This window comes from Euprymna scolopes, chromosome 1 (genome assembly GCF_053919585.1).
Source record: "Euprymna scolopes isolate OS-2025 chromosome 1, ASM5391958v1, whole genome shotgun sequence".
NCBI lineage: Eukaryota > Metazoa > Mollusca > Cephalopoda > Sepiida > Sepiolidae > Euprymna > Euprymna scolopes.
Genome location: NC_136482.1, coordinates 160456551 through 160476256, shown reverse-complemented (window position 1 = coordinate 160476256; position 19706 = coordinate 160456551). Strand labels below are relative to the sequence as shown.

Sequence of the window (19706 nt, the reverse complement as noted above, 5' to 3'; positions counted from 1 at the left end):
TCATTTTTAATGTCTTGACTAAACTGTACAAGTACCGTTTTTTTTTTTTTTTTTTTTTTTTGTTTTTTTTTATAATACAGAATAAATATATATTTTTAAATTAAAATAACTGCAATTATTTTAAACATGCATGCCTAATAATAACTTGCAAGTTTTTTTGTTTTTTTTCTAACTGTACTCTCATGGAGACGTAAGTAAATAAAGAAACTTTAATTGTTTTCATTCACAGAGCTTTTCAAGTGATATTCGGTTTTCTGTTTATATACGAGTGGTATTTTTATATTTCTTTTTAAATAAAAATAGACTTAATTAAAAAAAAAAAATTTTAGTAAGCTCTATTTTAATTTTTTATGTTTTTAAAGTTATTGTTTTTCATTTTTAAAATTCAAAGTTCTGTTCCTGATCCCTGAAAAGAAATCCTTCTAGGCTAAGGCAATTTATATTTTTTTCCTAATGTAGTGTCCCTGTTTCTTACATGAAAAACTTATCTTGTGTCTAAAGTTTAACCTTGTGAGAAGGCGAGTAAATGTCGACTTAATTACATTAGAAAAGAGTTTGTTGTAAATTTTCATTCAAATATTGTTTTTCATTCACCAGATTTTTACATAGACTTACTCTGTATATTTTAAGGAAATCTATTTTTTATTATTAAAATAGACTTAATTAATAAAAATATAAATTAATCACTGGTAATATTTAATTCTTTTTTATTAATCTGTCACTATTTAGCAAAGCTATGAGTCGCTCAAAGATAAGGATTGTTAAGATGTTTTTTTTTTATGTACTGTGGTAGTGCTGGTTAGAGGGGTCAAAACAACAGTAGGCAGTTTGGGTGGAGAGAGGTGTTTAAAAATTTAAAAAAAAAAAGTGGTAGTAGGCAGACAGGCTCAAACCTGTAAGGCAAAGAGGAAAAGGTTAAAAAAAAAAAAAAAAATGTGACCTCTTAGCCGATGTCTCCATCACATGACCGAAAGTTCCGAGCGTTGAAATTAAGCATCGTCAATTCAACCAAGATGATGGTTTTGCGAAAATGTTGATGCAAAAAAGCCGACCCCTCCTTGTAGAAAACTGCCCGGTTGAGGGTAAAGGAATGAATGTTTTTGGCCAATTTTTCGATATTTGTCGTCTGAGACATCGAGCTTCAAAATGATACCAGTCGCGTCAGGATCCATCGCATCGTTTTTGGCAGACATGCATACATTCACACAAACTGATGATTGAGATTTATATTAAGGTATATCATCATTATTGATAAATGTAAAATAGATAAAATGAACGAAAATGTCCCTCAAAGGCATGGTAAGACAGTGGAAAACCTTGTTTGTAGTGGGGTTGATGGTAAGTGTTGTATGAAGAGATTTGTTTGAAGTCGATGCTGGGTTGAAACAAAAGGGGATGATTAGTTCCATAACCATCAATCGTATATTTTCAGAATGATAAATAGAATCAAGAAACAGTCCCCCTGAAATTCAGCATGTTATAAAATTAGCTTAAATACATATTATTCACATTACAGCGTGAAAAATATCTAACCATTTTTCGATAATAACATGATCCAGTGATATTTCTACTTACAGAGAACAAATTAAAAACATTTTGATGATGATGATAATCAATATCCTCTCCGAAATTAAGAAAACTATAACGAGTTACAAAACATCCCAGTGTTTGTAATAAAACATGTGCATCTGTATAATTGTTTTAATAATATTTTTATTGAAAGTATATTGATAAAAATAATACTATTTTATCCAATTCGTTATATGTTTAGAAAATTGACAGTATAATGCTTTTGTTTTATCGCCTGAAGAGATGTGTTGTATGCTATGGGAAAATCCGTTGATCTAACAGTGAGGAGGGGAACAAAAGCAATAAAAAAATTGTCCGTTAAGTAAAGATATATGCATATAAGTTTGATTAAATTATGTCGATTTATTGAATCATTTTAAATTTCGGTTTGCTTTTCATCATAAACATTAAAATAGTTAACCTTTCACAAAGTGAAGGTTGTGAAACAGCATTTATAGAAACACTAGCATTTCAGCCTGGCATTGCCCGGGTGTATGTTGAGCAAAAAAAAAAAAAAAAAAAAAAGCAGTCAATTTTTTAAAACTTTGACCCCTATTATGACCCCTTAACATTTATTGTTTGAGGCTCAAACCAAGTTAAGTTAGATCCATGTCCAAGGAACCTATATCTAAAATTTCAAGTGTTTAGACCCAAAATTGTCGGAGGAGTTTGGTAGAGTTCTCAAAGGTCAAATCGTTGAACTTTGACCCCTTAATCGCCAAATTTCCCAGCGTTCTTTAGCCATTCATGATTCCGTCATTGTACACCAAGGACACGAGGGCTGGTCATAGCTTCTAACTCAGCTTTGGCCATTATGAGCCACGTCCTCAGTTGACACCACTCTTTCTTTTGTGCTGTCCGAAGATTAAAGATTTCCAGCTTTTGAATGTCAGCTACTTACTGAGGCCAGGTTTTGCATCCATAAAAAAGGATCATGTGAACAAGGTGATGGTAGATACATCATTTGGTCATTGGCTGGATTTTGTTTAGGTACCAAAGGCGATTATGAAACCAAGAGAAAGCAAAGCGAGCCCTGTTGATTCTGATTTAGATTGCATCTTTCCTCTATCCTGTGGCTGTGAATATGTACCGAGACATTTGAAGTTATCAACCTCTTCAACTTCCTCTCTCTTAAGAATTATAGCAACTCAATGTGGCAGAAGGAGGTTGGCCGAAAGAATTCTTAAGTCACCTGTATTAATCAGCTTAGTCTGAAAAATAACTAATGGCTTTGCGAGGTATAGCAACTTTATTTGTATTTCTAGTTATAAGATTTTTGTCTTTTAAAAAAAAAGTTTTATTTACAGCTACATTGTATGGATTTTTCTGTTAAAACATAACTTTTTTTTTTTTGCGATGCTAAACTATTTACAAAATGGATGAACATGTTTTAATAGGATATTCAGCAGAAAAAAAAAAAAAATCAACCAATGTTCAGAGACCCTCCTTGTTCTCTTCTAAAACCTAAATGCCATCCAGCAATCTATATATAATGTGTTCAGATATTTAGTTGTCTTTGTTTTTTCTTTTTTTACTTCCTAAAGAGAGTAGAAACGGCATTGTAAATGCATTTCTGGCAGCCCAAAAACTTCCTTTGTTTTGCCCCTCGGTCCTCATCTTCAATGAATAAGCAATGTTTCTGACAAACCTGGTATACTTGGTTCGTAATCTTGTGTGAGCAGTAGCTACAGATTACTAAATTCTCTTTCCATTCTATTCTTGTTGCCATGTCGCTAATAAGGGTGCTGGAGGTAAACATTTTTTTCTGGGCTGACGTTATCTGCCTAATAGTCGGGAACCTGAATCTTGAATTGTCCGTTAAGTAAAGAAGGCCGTCCTATCAGCCGGTGCAAAATACCGGGGCTGCTGCATTGCCATTTGGTGAATGAAGTCTGGACCATATTAGTGGGAACTACTACAGCTTTTCCTTTTCAATGATTCCTTCTATGGGGATGACCTTGCAATCTGCCATAGATCAAAATATATTCATACCTCAGAACATCAGTTGCATTAGTTGTGCATAAACAAACCAACACTGTGGACCACAGAAAATGGCTTTAAATTTTCAACAACCAAAACTTAATTTGTCCATTTCTGTAATCATAGAAAGATGTACAATGAGCCTACTCTCAATCTGAAAAAGTTGACGAACATAAATTTCGGGGAATTATTTTTAATAACTCTCCTTCACCCCCCACTTAAAACAAAATTTATAATTATTAAAGGTTATAGTGAACACGGAGTTTTGATTCAGATGGCACACCACTTCTAAAATTACGTAGAGCCCTCATAAGATCTAAATTGGATTATGGAAGTTTTATATACAGTTTGACCAGATAATCTTAAAACTCTGAACGCCTATCCATCACACAGGATTAAGATTTACCTGAAGTGCTTTCAAAACCATTCCTATAGAAAGCCAAAACCTATGAACTCCTACTAAAACTGAAACGCGAAAAGCAATATCATCTGAAACTTTAATCAAATCTAAATAAATTCTGCTTTTAATCCCAACTACACACATTTAAACAAAATGAAAACGCAATCAAACCCTTAGGTCTTTTACATGAAAGAAATGATAAAACCACTTACAGACATCTCAATAGACCAGACCAGCATCCACGAGGAAAATTTCTCAGACGTCTCACTTAGATCAACCTAAAGTCATACTGAACTCGACAACTTGCACTAAAGCTAACAGTTACCCCTCGAAATCTAGAGAAAATCTAAACATTTTTACTCAAATTGGATACATATATACACCAATAGTTCCAAAGACCAAAAGTGGGGTGTGATGCTATTTCAGACAATACTATTCAGTAGAAAAAGTTACTAATAACTCTTTAGTCTTTAATGCAGAAATTACAGCTATAGACTTAACTCTGGATATCATCATTGACCCAAATTCTAAGAAATTCATGATATTTGTACACTCATTATCAGTACTTGAATCATTAATAAAATACAAAAATTAAACAAATCCCTTATTAATCAAACTTTTACAAAGAAACTATTCTCTTTCACAACACAAAACTTTGGGTACTTGTACAGTTTAATCAAGACATTAAAAAATGAAAATATTGAAAAAAGGTTATATTGTACGTATCTGTTTTGGATTGAAGATCTCCGAAAAAAAAATTTAATTTAATTTGATAGAGTAGTGCTTTTTTTTTTTTTTTTTTTTTTTTTTTACAGCATAAAAACACGTTCTTATGAGAGCACGTTGAAGTCAGCCATTATGGAATTTGTAAAAGACGCCACGGGGAGATAACTCCAGTTAAAGCGCCGACACTCCCTCCCCATCTTTAATACTAGCTTTTCTTCCTAAAAATCAAACCTTTTGCTCGGTATCATAACAAATTGTTTTTTCGGTGTAAAAAAAACAAAAAACTACTTGATGAAATTAAGTGATTTTTTTTTTTTTTTTTTTTTTTTTTGAGAGAACTTCGTTCCATAACGGACACATGCAATATAACCTTTTTTTTCTTCAGTATTTCCATTTTTTAATGTCTTGATTAAACTGTACAAGTACCAACTGTGTTCTTCTGTTGGATTCCTAGTCACTATGAATTTTGTTATGCACCTTCTCTGGCTGACACGTTTGTGTTGTTTTTATATTTGAGACCATTGCAAGATATAAACAGAGATGCTCTGTAGGTTACCAGATAATGGTTGTGCAATAGAAGCAAGGGTGTTCGGCTGGAGATATGCAGTCCATTGAGAAGGTTTTGACATTGTGGAAGTATGAAATATCATTGGGAAATTTGCCGCGATGCCAAGTGTTATGCATGAACTGAGGATGCGAGTTCTTTCCCTTCGTGTAAAGGATTGAGTGAGAGAAGATATAGGTTAAAAAATTGCTTCTAAAGAAAAGGGGAAAAAATCCGAGTTTGTAATGTTTGTAGATAAAGATATTGCATTCTTGGGGTTTTAGATGTTTTTGTAAGCAAGCACTCTGTTGCAAAAATTCTTTAAAACTTCAAATAAGTGATATACAGGTTCCATACACTGACTACAAACCTTTTAATAGACAAATTTCTAACTAAGAAATGACAAAAAGGCTGGAACAACTGCCAAAACAACAAATTATTCAAAATTAAGCCTATTCTTAAAACAACTATCAAATCCTAGAAAATCACATAAATAAGTAATCCTGTCACGTAATCAAATAGGACACGCATACATAACTCACTCCTTCATATTAAGAAGTAAATAACCTTTTGAATATATAACACACTCTGTCAGCTGAGGCTGTAGAATACACCGATTGTACCTCTGCAGAGGGATATCCCCCCCCCCTCCCCATGAGGCCATCTATTGGGCATGGATGGAAACGCATAAGGCATTAGGACTGAATCCTGGTGGTTGAGTAATTGTTGATTCGTCAACAGAGTTGTCAATGGCTTGCAACACATCACTTTGGCCCTTGCTTGGACTAGCGGTCGGTTGGATGGGGCCTGATCCAATCAATCGGCTGGTCTCGACATGCCCTAACTCATATATAGTTATTTTTCTCGCAACCGTATTATCCTATCTGCTCTTGTAGAGCACTTCCCAACTCTTTATATTATGAGATAGAAGGCGAGGGCTGAGGATCGTGTTAAAAGAAAGAACTGATGATCCTGTTAGATTATTGAACAAAACAAAACTCAGAATTTGGCAAAGGATCGGATTTTTTCTTGACACAAGTATATTGGTATTGTATCCCCTGTCTCAGCAAAGGCAAATGGGTTACCCCTTGGTTCATTCCCAACCGTAGTTGGACTTCATGGTGGGTGGTAGAGCATAGGACAAATGAAAATCAAAACTCGATCATGGCTTCCTCTTTTAAACAATCCAGAAGGTATTTATCCGATTCAGATTCTGAAGTCGATTTAGGCTTCCCAAAATTTGTTATTGAATCACTGGATAAAATTAAACTGGACAAATTATCCCCTTTTCTGATTGAAAAAAATTATATCAAGTAGGTCCAATCCTCCCAAAAATGTTAAATAACTTCAGAATGGCAATCTGTTAGTGGAAGTTAAAATGAAGAAACATACAGAAAATCTGTTCAAAATGGATGCATTTCACATCAAATGCACGCTAGATTAAATACCTCAAGATTTTATAAGAAGCAGAGCTCTTGTAATAGAAACACTAGAAGAAATAGAAACATCATTAAAAACAAGGCCGATAGCCATTAGTCGCGTGCTCTCGTGTAATAAATGAATACGTGACTGTAGGATTGACATGAAATTCTTAAAGATAAACTAAATGACCGAAAAATGGGCTGAAATGACTTAAATAAATAAAAAGTAAATGACTTAGAATGATTTTAATGAACTTAAGGATGAATTGAATGACCATAAGAATGACTTGAATGCTTAAAAAATAACTGGAATCCTTCAAAAACAACTTGAATGATCTGGAGAATGACTTGAATGGCTTTGAGACTGACTGGTTGTAAAGTGGGTGATCATTTTACATTAAATTAATACAAAAAAGTGATCCCCTACTTTATATCACAATAAGTACAGGATGTAGTAAGAACAGATACTACACTTTAATCTCGGCCAAAAGGCCAATAAAAGCTTAAAAAACTAAGAACAGCATCTATTAACAACAGACCTTTGATCTTAACCAAAAAGGCCAAGCACAAAAGTGTTACGAACAGACCGACGGACCGACTATAGAGTCGCTTGCACGCGACTAAAAACAGGGTGTAAAGGAATGTAAGAGAATGAAACAAAAATATTCCACTATTCTGTTTGAGTTAAGTAATCTGATTAAACACCCTCATTATTTATTTATTTTTTTATTTATTTTTGGTAACTTTTATCATTTTCATGAATTGTTTTGTTTATGAAAATTCAACTGATATTGAAAATTTTATTTTTTTACTTTATTAACAGGACGAGCGATGGAAATACAAGCATTCAAACAGTTTAGCGAAAATATGAATGTAAGTAATATCTACTTTATTAATAAAATGAAGTAGACCTTTTTTCCCCTTCTAAATTCAGTCACGCTAGATATATCATTTACAAGTGAGTTAGAAAATATACACCTATGAAACAAATGAATGTGCGATCCATTCACATTCTATTCTATGGGTTAAATAGAATTAATTGATATGGCATCATGGAACTGCATCTAAAGATATATTTATAAAGACTGACCACAAAATGTTCTCCCTCTGACAAGAAAAATATTGTTTTCAAAATATCCGAATTTTGAGTTATAATGAATCAGTTGAACATGAACCAATTAAGTCTATGATTACACCACATCCAACCATACCAAAAAATAAATCATTTGCTCGTGTTGCCTCGTGTTTTAATTTTTTTATTCTTGTACTTGTAAAACATTGTAGCGAAGTATCGACAATCGGAATCTTTGAAATGCCATTGTTGTGAAGATTAGCACTGGTTAGTTAAGATATAATCGATAAATTGATTTTTTTTTTTTAATATTTCGTTTTAAGCAAAACCAACATTATATACTTAAATGTCACGTTGAAAATAATAATTCCAGTATTTTTCTTGATTCCGATACAATTCCCGATTCTGTATAAATCTCTAAATATTAACTATAAAATGATTATTTTGTCTTGATTACCATAAAAATACAACTTTTACAACTTAATGTATTTCTCAAATGTAAAAAGACAATTGTAAAGAAGTGATTCATAGATTTTAATTTAACTGGAAGTTTAAACCAATTAATATTATTTTATTATTACTACCAACGGTTGGAGAATTTTCTTAAATCAAATAAAAAAAATAATTAAAGGAATCGTTTTTGGCATCGGAAACTAGGCACAAATTTTTTCCGATTCTAATACTCCGATAAGTACCGATTTTTTTTTTTTTTTTTTTTTTTTTTTTTTTCCGATTCCGTTTCAGATTAATCGTCTCAATACTAAAAACAATATATCCAAAAATTTAGAAAATTCATTGAGTAAAACAACTGCTATTATGTTTTAGTAAGATAAAGTCTATCGCTATAGACAACAAATATTGCAGCCATGAGCTAGTAGTCTAAAATGTTTCAGAGTTATGTCCCCTGCATGTAGACTCCTATTATCTACTTTATAACGTCTAAGAAAAATGGGATACCCAATTTTCTGTGAAAATTACTTTAACTATAAATAACTTTCTATTCAATGATTTTTCGTAATTTTTGGATATATATTACTATTTTCAGCATGACAATTACGTACGTAATATTGTTTTTGCTTAAAATGACATATTTAAAAAAAAATTAATCTGTTAACTGTATCTGTACAAGCACTTTATTTAGTGAGAGATTTGTGTCCGTTTTCTTTTACACGCTAATTAGATGAATTTGTCAGTATTACACCTTACATCGAGGAATTGTATTTTAAAAGAAGCTGGTTTTTATTTATTCAGCATTTTCATTTTAGGTTTCAATTAAATTTTTTTTTTTTTTTTTTTTTTTTAAATTGGTAATTTATTTTAATGACTTTAATTCTTAAAAAAATTATCTTTTAAGAAATATAAATATTTTTTTATCTAATAATTTTAAGTAAATGTGTTTTTCATTTCTGTTTCTGTAAAATTTTAAACTGTAACATCTCTAATTCTGTAAATGATAAAATGAATTTTTATAAAATTTATCCTGATAATTTAAATAATTGTTAAACTTAATGTTCACTTTTTAGAATTTTTTTTTTCTCGATTATTGTTTACCAATTTTTTTGTGGAATTAATTAACTTCTGATAGTAATATACTTAAATATAAAGCAATCAACAAAATCTAATAAATAAAATTTGCCAAGATAATATTTTTATTTTTTTATAAAATAAGTTTGTTTTTTTTTTTTTCAAAATTGTAGTCAAAAACACAAAATTTTAATAATATAAAGCTATGATCTTTATATACAAAAAATCATTTTTAATAAAAAAAATTTTGTATTTTTACTAAGAAAAAAAAAAATCTATTAATAATTTTTTTCTCAAACTATTTGTTAATCCCAGGCTAAATTAGTGTTTAAAAATACTATTTTTGACATCATATATTATTGATTTTATAAAGATTTTTATGGGTACATAATTTTATTAAACATTTGAATAACACTGGGTGCAATGCCATATTTATCAATTGTTGAGGGTTTTGTTTTTGTTATAGTTAACTATTAAAGAAGAAAATTTAACAATGTATGGAAAACAAAATACACTTCTAATTCAATCTTTAAAAAATATAAATTAGACAAAAGGAAGTAAATAAGAGTAAATAAGATAGAAAAAAAAACTATCAAGACGTCTTTCAGTCGACACTTTTCAAACTGAATATCGGCAACAAGGGAGGGGGTAACATCGTTTAAAAACGTGGTCAGCAGACCATAGTGAGAGTAGCAAAAACGAAAAAAAAAAAATTAGCATGGGGGGGGGTGAAGAAAAGGAAACAATCTCAATGAACACCCATGAGTTTCAAATTATATTTTCTTTAATAATATATGGACCCTCAACAATTGATAATTTTGAATTATGTTCTCTGCATGTAGACTATTTATCATATTATCTATGGCACTATTTATTCAAATGTTTTATTTTATGTGATACTATTCATGTATCTACGTTTTGTAGTTTTTCTAACTGTTGTGATTTTAATTGGTTTTTTTTTTTTTAGTATTATGCGTAATATTTTTCTGATTTCTCGTGAAAATCTCTTTTTTAAAAGCTATCTGTTGACAAGGATAAAGAAAGAGCGGAAAAAACAGAAAGGCAAGAAAAATCCGAAGAAAGGAAGGAAATAGAGAAAAATAAAGAATTTGACAAGTCTGATAATTTTACTAGGTAAGTGAGATGTCTCTTGAATTTCTGACTCATTTAATTTATTTTGTTTAATTTTTATTTTTATATTTTATTAATTGTTAATTATTTATTTATTAATTTTTTTTTTTTTTTCTAGAAAAGTGAAAAATTCTACTTTGAATCCTAATGCTAAAGAATTTAATCCAAAGGCATATTCCCAAGTAAGTTTGGACTTAACATCTTTATTCATGTCAAAAGTTATTTTATCAATTGTAAGTATTATTAAAATGGATTTTCAGGTATTGTGTTTTGGAATTGTCAATTAGTAATTTGGTACTTGTACAGTTTAATCAAGACATTAAAAAAATTAAAATAAAAAAAAAAAAAGTTATTTATATATATATATATATATATATATATATATATATATATATAGCATATATTATGACCGGGCAATGCCAGGCAGCCTGCTTAAGTGAAGTGTAGACTTTTTTTTTTACACTAGAAAGTTCACCTTAACATTGGACAAAGAAAAAGAAAAAACAATTTGTCTTTGAATTTAAAAATCAATATTTTTTCTAAAGTGCTTCATACAAAGTAAAGTTTTATAAATAAAACTATATAAACATTAAAATAACCTACATGAATTAACTAGTCTTTCGATTTTAACACCTCTCTAGAGGGTTGTGAAATCAACTAAAATATTAACCTAAACAAGTCTGACAAAATAATACAAAATCGGCCAGTAAACATTTAACTTCTTTCCAAGGTTTTAGCTATCAGCGATGGGATATTTTATTTTATTTTTTTTTCAATGTGTCATGATCCCTGCATGCATTTACACATTAGAATATAGTTTTCACTTACATTATGCATAAAATTTTCTTGCATAGCCATTCAATATGTATACTTGAATCTATAGCAAGCTTAACCTAAATTAAGCTAAGCACACTCCCATCAACTAGACATGGATGTAAAACCAACCGCTACTTCACTATATATTAAACTAGCCTGGGTGCCCGGCATTGCCCGGGTGTTTGGAGATGTGTGTTAAGCAAAAAAAAAAAGTGGTAGTAGGCAGGCAGGCTCGAACCCAGTATTGTGAAGGAGGAAAAGAATGTGGAGAAAAAAAAAAAATGTGATGTCTTTGTGTTGCGTCCATTGCCAAACCGGAAGTGGTGAAGGTTTAAAATTAAGGCTAGTCAATCGAAACGAGGGGATGACTTTTGAAAATATCGGCGAAAAAAGCGACACTCTCCCTGTAAAAAAGTGCCTAGTTGAGGGCGAAAGAAGTAATGTTTTTTAGCCAATTTTTCAATATTTGTCGTTCGAATGAGCTTCAAAACGATATCAATCTCGTGAAAATCCGTCGCCTTTGCTGAAAGTTTTAGGCAGGCATGATGATGATTGCAACGTCTTGTCAGACGAGTGCCACTCCCTCAGACATTTAAAATCCATGAGCCCCAATGCCTGAGGGAGTATCTATACAAAGATGATGTTACAGAGTCTTAGCTTTGTACGACAGCTAAGTCTCTCTCTCTCGGTTCAAAATGTTGAGATCCAGCAACAAGCAAGAGCAAGATAGCCAGCAACAAATTAAACTGCAGACCAGCTTAATGCGGGTACTGGTCTCCCGCTTTATGGTTTTTTAAATCAGAGATTTGCTTCTCCTAGAAAGGTTGCCTTCACCACGGCTTACAGGAGCCCTCACCACCCCAATACACACATACACACACACAAATATACACGGTGCTAGTTGGCCGTTGACCCAGAAAAAGAATTCATTCGCCCTTTTAGATTAGGCAAACATACATACATACATACATAGATTAGATTAGGCAGGCATACCAACATACATACATACATACATACATTTAAACAGACAGGTGAGATTTATATTGTAGATGTTTTATAGGAAAAATATTTGCAATAACACATGCAATTAATGTCTGTAAAGGCTGTATCTGCCAAGAAAAATAAGTGACATGGGTCTCTCAGAGATTGACTACCAGCACCAGCTACGGGCAATATCTGATGAGCTACCAGAATCCAAATCTTAAGATGGTATATGAACACCAAGAAACAAGAGCCAGTAGAACTACCTCCATCTTTAACTTTTCGCACAAGACTGTCTTATAAATGATACAGAAACAGAAAACAAACCTGCAACGGAAATAATTCCAGAGTTGACAGAAATACACAAAGTACTGGCCAGGCTCAATGTTGCTTAACTTCGGTGATCTGGCAGAACCGGTGTGCCAATGTGATTGTGCCGAACAATAAAAGAAGCCAAACAGGAATCCTGGAATAATTTTGTCCAAAATCAATAATAGCACCAAAGATAAAATCATATGGAGTATGATACAGAAAATATCAGAAAAAAAAACCCATCAGTTCCCCTCTCAACCACCTCTGTGTAAACAATAACATAATAACCAAAAAAAGAACATGGCCAACATGCTTGCAGATAATATTGCAAATAATGCAACATCCAAAAATTACAATAAAAGATTGCAGACTATGAAACAGGAATCAGAAAAAAAAAAAAACTGAACTTTAAAAGTAATAATGAATAATGAGGAAGAATACAACAAACCTTTTACCATTCGTGAACTAAAGGATTCATTAAAAAGGTCTATAGTACTGCTGAGGGACCGGTTAAGATAACATGATTTTTCCTAAAAGAACTAACAGATGAACCATTAAAGTATTTACTTTCCATTCTTAATGGCATCTGGATGAATGGCAACCTTCTAACTATATGGAAACAAGCCAGCTGTTCCCATACCAAAACCAGGAAAGGATGTATCTGACCGTTCCAATTCTTGCCACGTAGCACTAACAAGCTGTACATGCAAGACACTGGTGAGAGTGGGAAAACACTAGACTAACTTGGTTTCTTGAAACAAAATATCAAAATAACAAAATATCAACTAACTTTCAATGCGGCTTAAAGAAAGAAACTATTAAAGTAGGAGGCTTTCTTACATCTAGAGATTTTTATTAAGTAGGGGTGGGATTTTGCTGCTTGTTGGGTTTGTCAGGAGTATTTATTTTTGATTTTGAGCAGTTATTAATGGTCCTTGTGAAGTGCTAATGGATAGCCATTTTTATTCTAACTCCAACAAAGTGGACACTAAGTTGGTTTTGAACTAAAAACATGTTTTAAAATAAGTTTAAACAAACTTATTCAGATAAGTAGAAGAGTCTTTCCCTTAGTAACATTTATTTATTGCATATTTTTGCATCTCTTTTTTTTTTATTCTCTTAATTACAGTAATAAATGCCTCCACCCCCCGAATCTCATTCTTCTTTGGGGGGGTGGTATAAATTTAAATGTAGATATAATTTCCTTTTTAATAGGAAAATTTCTAAAGGTTTTTATCTATATTTTTCACTTGTGTCCAAAGCCAAGAAGTACCATAAATATTAATTATTTCAGAAACCAACAGCAGACAATAATAGTATCAGACGGTGTTAAAAACTTTTCAATATAAAGTGTGAACTGCTTGAAATATTTAGTGAATATATGTTAAAATATTTACAAAGGGGTGTTTACAGTAATGTCCCAATAAAAGAAATAAATTAGAATCTGGGAAATCCATGTTAAATCTGGGGGTGGTATTTATAATCCATTTCATGGCCTTTACTCTCATGTTGTAAATGGACAACTTCTAATAAATAAATTTTGTGTTCATTTCATCAAGAAAAAATTAAAAGAATCGTTTTGGAATTAGAAATTAGGCTCTGATTTTTTCAATTCCAATTAATCGTTCCAACACTAATATATATATCTATAGATTCTTGCTATTTCAAAGTTACTCGAATTAGGTAATTTCTTTCTATTATGTCATGTATCTGTACATTTAATATACTATCCAGTAATGTTCATTATCAAGTTGTTGCTCTCTTAGGACTAGAGTAACACATCATTTAATAAATCTCAAGCCTGACTGACAACATTTACATAAAATTTAACTTTATTTTTTAATAACAGTTTCTATTGCTTCTCTAATACTCCCCCCTCCTTTTTTTAATGAAAATCGCTCCAGACAAGATGTGAAGCCACTTCATGCAAAGAGCTAACAAGAATGAAAGATGATTATCGCAAAGGCAGGAGATACCTATTGATCTTAGTCTTGAAAAGATCAAAGTTAAAAGTAGGGGGGAAAACAGTCAGCAGGAATAGTTCCATAAGGCTGCATAATAGTATTTATAGATATAACTGAAGCTAACAACATTATGTCTGTGAGAGAAAACTTGCAGAAAAGATAGTGGAGCCAATTAAATTGCAGATATGTTTCTGCACCTTATCAAGAACTCTTAAATGGGACAGAGATTCACCAGCCCAAATATGGCAACAGTACTCCATACGTGGTCTGTCTGATGGTAGATTTGTAGAGGTAGAGAATAACCTCAGGTGTGAAAAAGGGTTTAGACCGATATTGGGAACCTACTTTACGAGAAGCAGAAAGAGCAATGGATCTAATATACATACTGCAAAAATGGTTTGATAAGAAAGGGAGGCTAAGAAGTTTTTATTGAGTTTTGTTTCCTCGAGTAGAATCTCAAGAAGAAAAAGGACACGCCTATAATTGAAAAGATGGAAAAACTAAACAAGCCATTTCGTACCCCAGTCAACTTCTAGATTAGTTGCATATTTTAACTGATCCGAGCAAGATGGACGAGCTGCAACACCAGAATAGAGAATGGTATCACGGAGTCCATTTTAGAGCATTTATGGTTGGATCGTCCCAATTATAGCAGATAATTTTATTCTTTTTCTTGGGAAAATTACTCTTGGGGAACACGTTGCGGTGAGGTGTGTACTCTGGTGGTGTCTGTTTTCGAGAAGCATTTTTGAACTTCATAATATTGCTGGAGTTATTATTGTCATCCGATTAGTCTCTTCGTAACTGCGTAATGCCACTTTAAATTCACTGAAATTTATGGGTTTGTCTTTTTGCGTTATAACAGTTGTAAATGGTTTAAAGTTGGCTGGAAGTCCCTTGAGGGTCATTGATATCAACAAGCTATCACTTATTATTCCACCTGAGAGTTTTAAGGCATTGGCAGTTGTTTCTGCCCTTATAACGTAGTTGGTAATAGTTTCATCTTCGTTACTTTTTAGAGACATTAATTCTGTATATAGTGATATAATTTTCGGTTTCACTTTTGATAAATAATGTTCTCTTAATATGTTCAGTGCTTTCCGTCTGTCATCCAAGGTGTCTCTTATAATCAGACAGTTCTGCAAAAACTGTTGCATTCTTTGAAATTCGAGTAGTTCGGATTCTCTGTTGGAGATTGTATCACTTTGTGCAGTTTTCGAATCCTTAGATACCCCAGAAATTTTACATGCCACAATTCGAATTTAGATTCCGAACCATCAAAGAAAAGACAATGGCTGGCCGCATAACCTGTTTTGTTTTGAGACATGTTGAACAGTCTCGATACTGAGTGTGAAGTAATTTCCTATAAAAAAGATGGCGGCTAACAGTCAATGCAGTCTCGTGACATAGCCAACGGCGAACTGATTAAATCCAAAATTCGACAATTTTTATAGTAACTTTGGAAGATTTCATTGGTTGGTTTTAGCACAGCCGGTGGTTATAAAAACGATTGGCTAATTCATTGGTATCATACCCCCTCCCCACTAGGAGTAAAAACTGTTTACAGGCATAGATATTAATTTTCTGACTAATATTCTTTGGAAAATCATTAATATAAAGAAGAAATAGAGTTGAGTCTAGAATAGAGCCATGAGGAACACCAGCAGAGATAGTAATGACGAGACACCATCCAGAGTTTCTTGCACGCTTTAATCAAAAAGAAAAGACCTAATAATTTTAAGACCTTCACTATCAATACCATAACACCTTCGAAATGCTGAGTGCAATGGCACTACTCTCCCCTGAATTATCCATAAATTAATAGATCGGTTCAATTACAACAGTTAAAAGATCAGTAGTTGAATGAAAGCCATACTAAACATAACTAAAAACTTTGCTAGTAACAAAGAGGAGACTAACAGGGCAACATTTAGTTGGATCCGACCAATCTTCGACATTATTAAAGATAGAGATAACAGAGGACTCTTTCCAAGAAGGAAATCAAGATTTTGATAAACAGAGATGGAATAAATTTGAAAGGATAGAAGAAAGTTCAGGAGCACAATGTTTGAGAATGACTTCAGGAATTGAATCTGGACCAGACGTCTTAGACTGGTCAAGATAGCAACCATCTTTGGAGTGATAATTATAGAATTAAGAGACTTATCAGTTTTTGAAGGAAAATCAGGAAGAACAACACTGGAATCATCGATAGAAGAATTGTCAACAAAAAGACAAGCAAAGAGATGAAATGACCTGGAGACCATTAAAAAGAGGAGGAATAGCAGACTTGCTACTATTAACCACACTATTATAGACGTGTCCTTTAACTCTCTGGGGTCGTGGGGGCGCTACATTATTTCATATTGCATGTTTTGGGCAAGAATAGCCTGGCGGCATCCATCCCTCTCCAGGCTCCGAGCACATACAGCACCTGGCATTACCAAATGGTCACTCATTTTAGTATTGGCCAGGCTCAACGTTGCTTAACTTTGGTGATCTAACAGGAATCGGTGTGTCAACATGATTATGCTATATGCTAATTATGTATTCTCCAAAAATCACAAAAGCCAACGTTTTCAGATGAGATTGTTGTGAATCCTTTGAGAGTAGCTAGACTTAGCTTTAGAAATTGTTCTTGCATACATTATTAGCTCTTCTGTAGGATTGTCTAGAAGCCTCAGAACCATCCCAGCGATAATGATTGCAGTAATAGTCACAATAGCAGAAGCACAAATAGATGAAAACCAAGGAGGAGAATGAGGATTGGATTGAAACTTACAATAAGGAATGAAGGTATCAATTCCAAGAAGGCAGTCAGTAACCTGCTTAGCAGTATCCTTCCGGGACCTACAAAAGATATAACTCCATGGAATGTCACATAAGAACCTTTAAAGCTAATCCCACTGTCATCATATGGAAGAAAAGATCAATTGAAGACTTGACAGAAAAATTGATCTCAACATCATAATCAAACAGCATCATCATCAGAAGAAGAATCGGGTTTGTATTACTGTACACAGATTCGAAAAAGTTGTCAAAAAACAAATATATAACAAATAAATGTTATCAAAGGCAAGATAAGTTACTTTTCTACCAAACTGGATATATTTTACGTGTTTTTATTCAATGTAACATGTTTATTCAGCTCAAAAACCATACAGTGTTTACCGATGTATTGGAACATTCAAGATGGCGTCTGATTCTCTCTTTAACACGGTAAGTTTAGAAAAAGGTGTTATAAATAAAAAACCGGATAAAATACTGTTAAAAACTGGCTCAATATATGTTACCGTGACATAGATTGACATATATTCGTCGGGTTTTTAATAGTATTTTGTATAGTTTTTTATTTATAACACTTTTTCCCAAACTTACCGTGTTAAAGAGGGTGTGAGACGCCATTTTGAATTTTCCAATACATCGGTAAACACTGTATGTTTTTTGAGCTAAATAAATATGTTACATTGAATAAAAACACAAAAAATATATTCAGTTTGGCAGAAAAGTAACTTATCTTGCCTTTGATAACATTTATTTGTTATATATTTGTTTTTTGACAACTTTTTCGAATCTATGTGTACAGTAATACAAACCCGAAGAATCTAATGGAGGAGAAAGGAAACCGAACCAGATTCAGGAACAGAAGTGAGAAAAAGATCAAGTAAAGATGGTTGATGACGGTCATTATCAGGAAAGCATGTAAGGAAGGTGATAATTTGGGAGAAGTCATGAGGCAGAAAAGTTGAAACAAATTTCACCAGCTAGATCTGTGTTGTTATTAGAGACGGGGAGCCAGATAGAACGATGAGCATTAAGGTCGCCAAAAACAAAGATAGAATTTGATGGAGCAAGTTGCAATGCATTATCAATATTGCTGGATATAGCATCAACAACTGAACGGTCATTTTCAGAAGGTGAATGATACAAAAACAATAAATAGAAATAGCAAAGACAAAGGACGCCCACGAGATCAAGGCATGTGAAATGGGAAGATCCTTGTAAAGATAAAGAGCAAGGCCATGTAAATGCGTCAAAGAGTCTAAGTGGACAATATACATATACACATAATTCATGGCTATCAATAGAATCTAGATTAGACTCACACAAGAGCAAGGATATAACGAGATTTTGTAAAAGAGAAAAGACTTGACATCAGAAATGTTTGTTCTGAGATTTCTGATTTTCCTATAAAAAAAAATAGGTGATTGTTGTGAGGATTTAAAATTGGTCAAAATGAGTTTTGGATTTTCGTTTTCTGGGACCACTACCTAATTTGAGTGACCTGGGTATTCAGCATTATTTGTGTTTTTACGACGACCATATTTAAAGCAGACATATCACCTCTTCATAAAAAGAGAGAGAAAGGTTAGCTCATTTCAACATAAACCAAGCTTGAAAGAGAACCCACCACCAACATTTGATCCCCTGGACTCCAAACAGACTGGATTTAAAAAAAAAACTTCAAGGATCCAATAGGAAAGGAAGGGATTACTAGTCTACTTCTACACTAGCTATGTGGTTGACCAGAAACTGGTGCTTTATCGTGACACCATCACTCTTCAATAAAGATGAAGATAGCCTTCTTCCCAGGAAGTAAAACACCAACCAGACCTTTTAAGAGCTTCGTTGTCAAGAGTGAACAGAAACTATACAATATAGTAGAAGGGATCAACTCCCAGTACTATCTACATATCCACATGTTAAACTAAAGTGTCTCTTGTACTTTCTTCATTTTTTTTTTTTTTTTTTAGTAAACCTTATAATAAACTTGCATGTATGCAACAATAATAATGATGCTTATAATGAAAATTTGTTTTTGTCTTCAAAATAAGTCCATTTCCAATATTTAATTTTTCATTAAAGCATTAATTTGAAATCGGCAAACAACTTGTAGTCACAGCTTTGGAGAATAAGTGGATGCGTAAGCAATTCCAATTGCAATTAATATAGTTTTGCCATTTAAAAGGGCATATTTTTTGTTCATTTGTAGTTTTTTTGCAATTTCTTCCTCCAGCTGCACCAGTAATGCTAAATAATATTCACTATTCATGCTTCTTCCTTTCCCAAGGCAATCAAACAAAATATGGTGACCAAAACCTTGCCTCCTGATGTTTGTATCTTTCGCCATTTTCTACTCAGTTGACCGCTGATTTAACTCTAGATTGAAGTGGTGGATCAACTTTTGCATCTATCATCACATATTGCCGCTAAAAGGTCTATTTATTATGTTGAAATAGTTGCAAACCACACTCTGAATCGTTGA

The 19706-nt window shown here is 32.6% G+C and overlaps 1 protein-coding gene across 10 annotated transcripts in view; it reads left to right on the top strand.

Moving 5' to 3' along the window:
• Window positions 1–19706, top strand: part of LOC145276914 (uncharacterized) — a 229912-nt gene that overhangs the window by 90566 nt on the left and 119640 nt on the right. For all 10 annotated transcript variants that reach the window (XR_013868060.1, XM_080128431.1, XM_080128404.1 and 7 more), the window contains exons 13-15: window positions 7464–7513; window positions 10255–10370; window positions 10486–10549. Coding sequence is in view for 9 of the 10 variants with exons in the window: in XM_080128431.1 (XP_079984557.1) it covers window positions 7464–7513; window positions 10255–10370; window positions 10486–10549 (230 nt within the window). In the remaining variant the exon portion in view is untranslated. The remainder of the gene's footprint in view (window positions 1–7463; window positions 7514–10254; window positions 10371–10485; window positions 10550–19706) is intronic.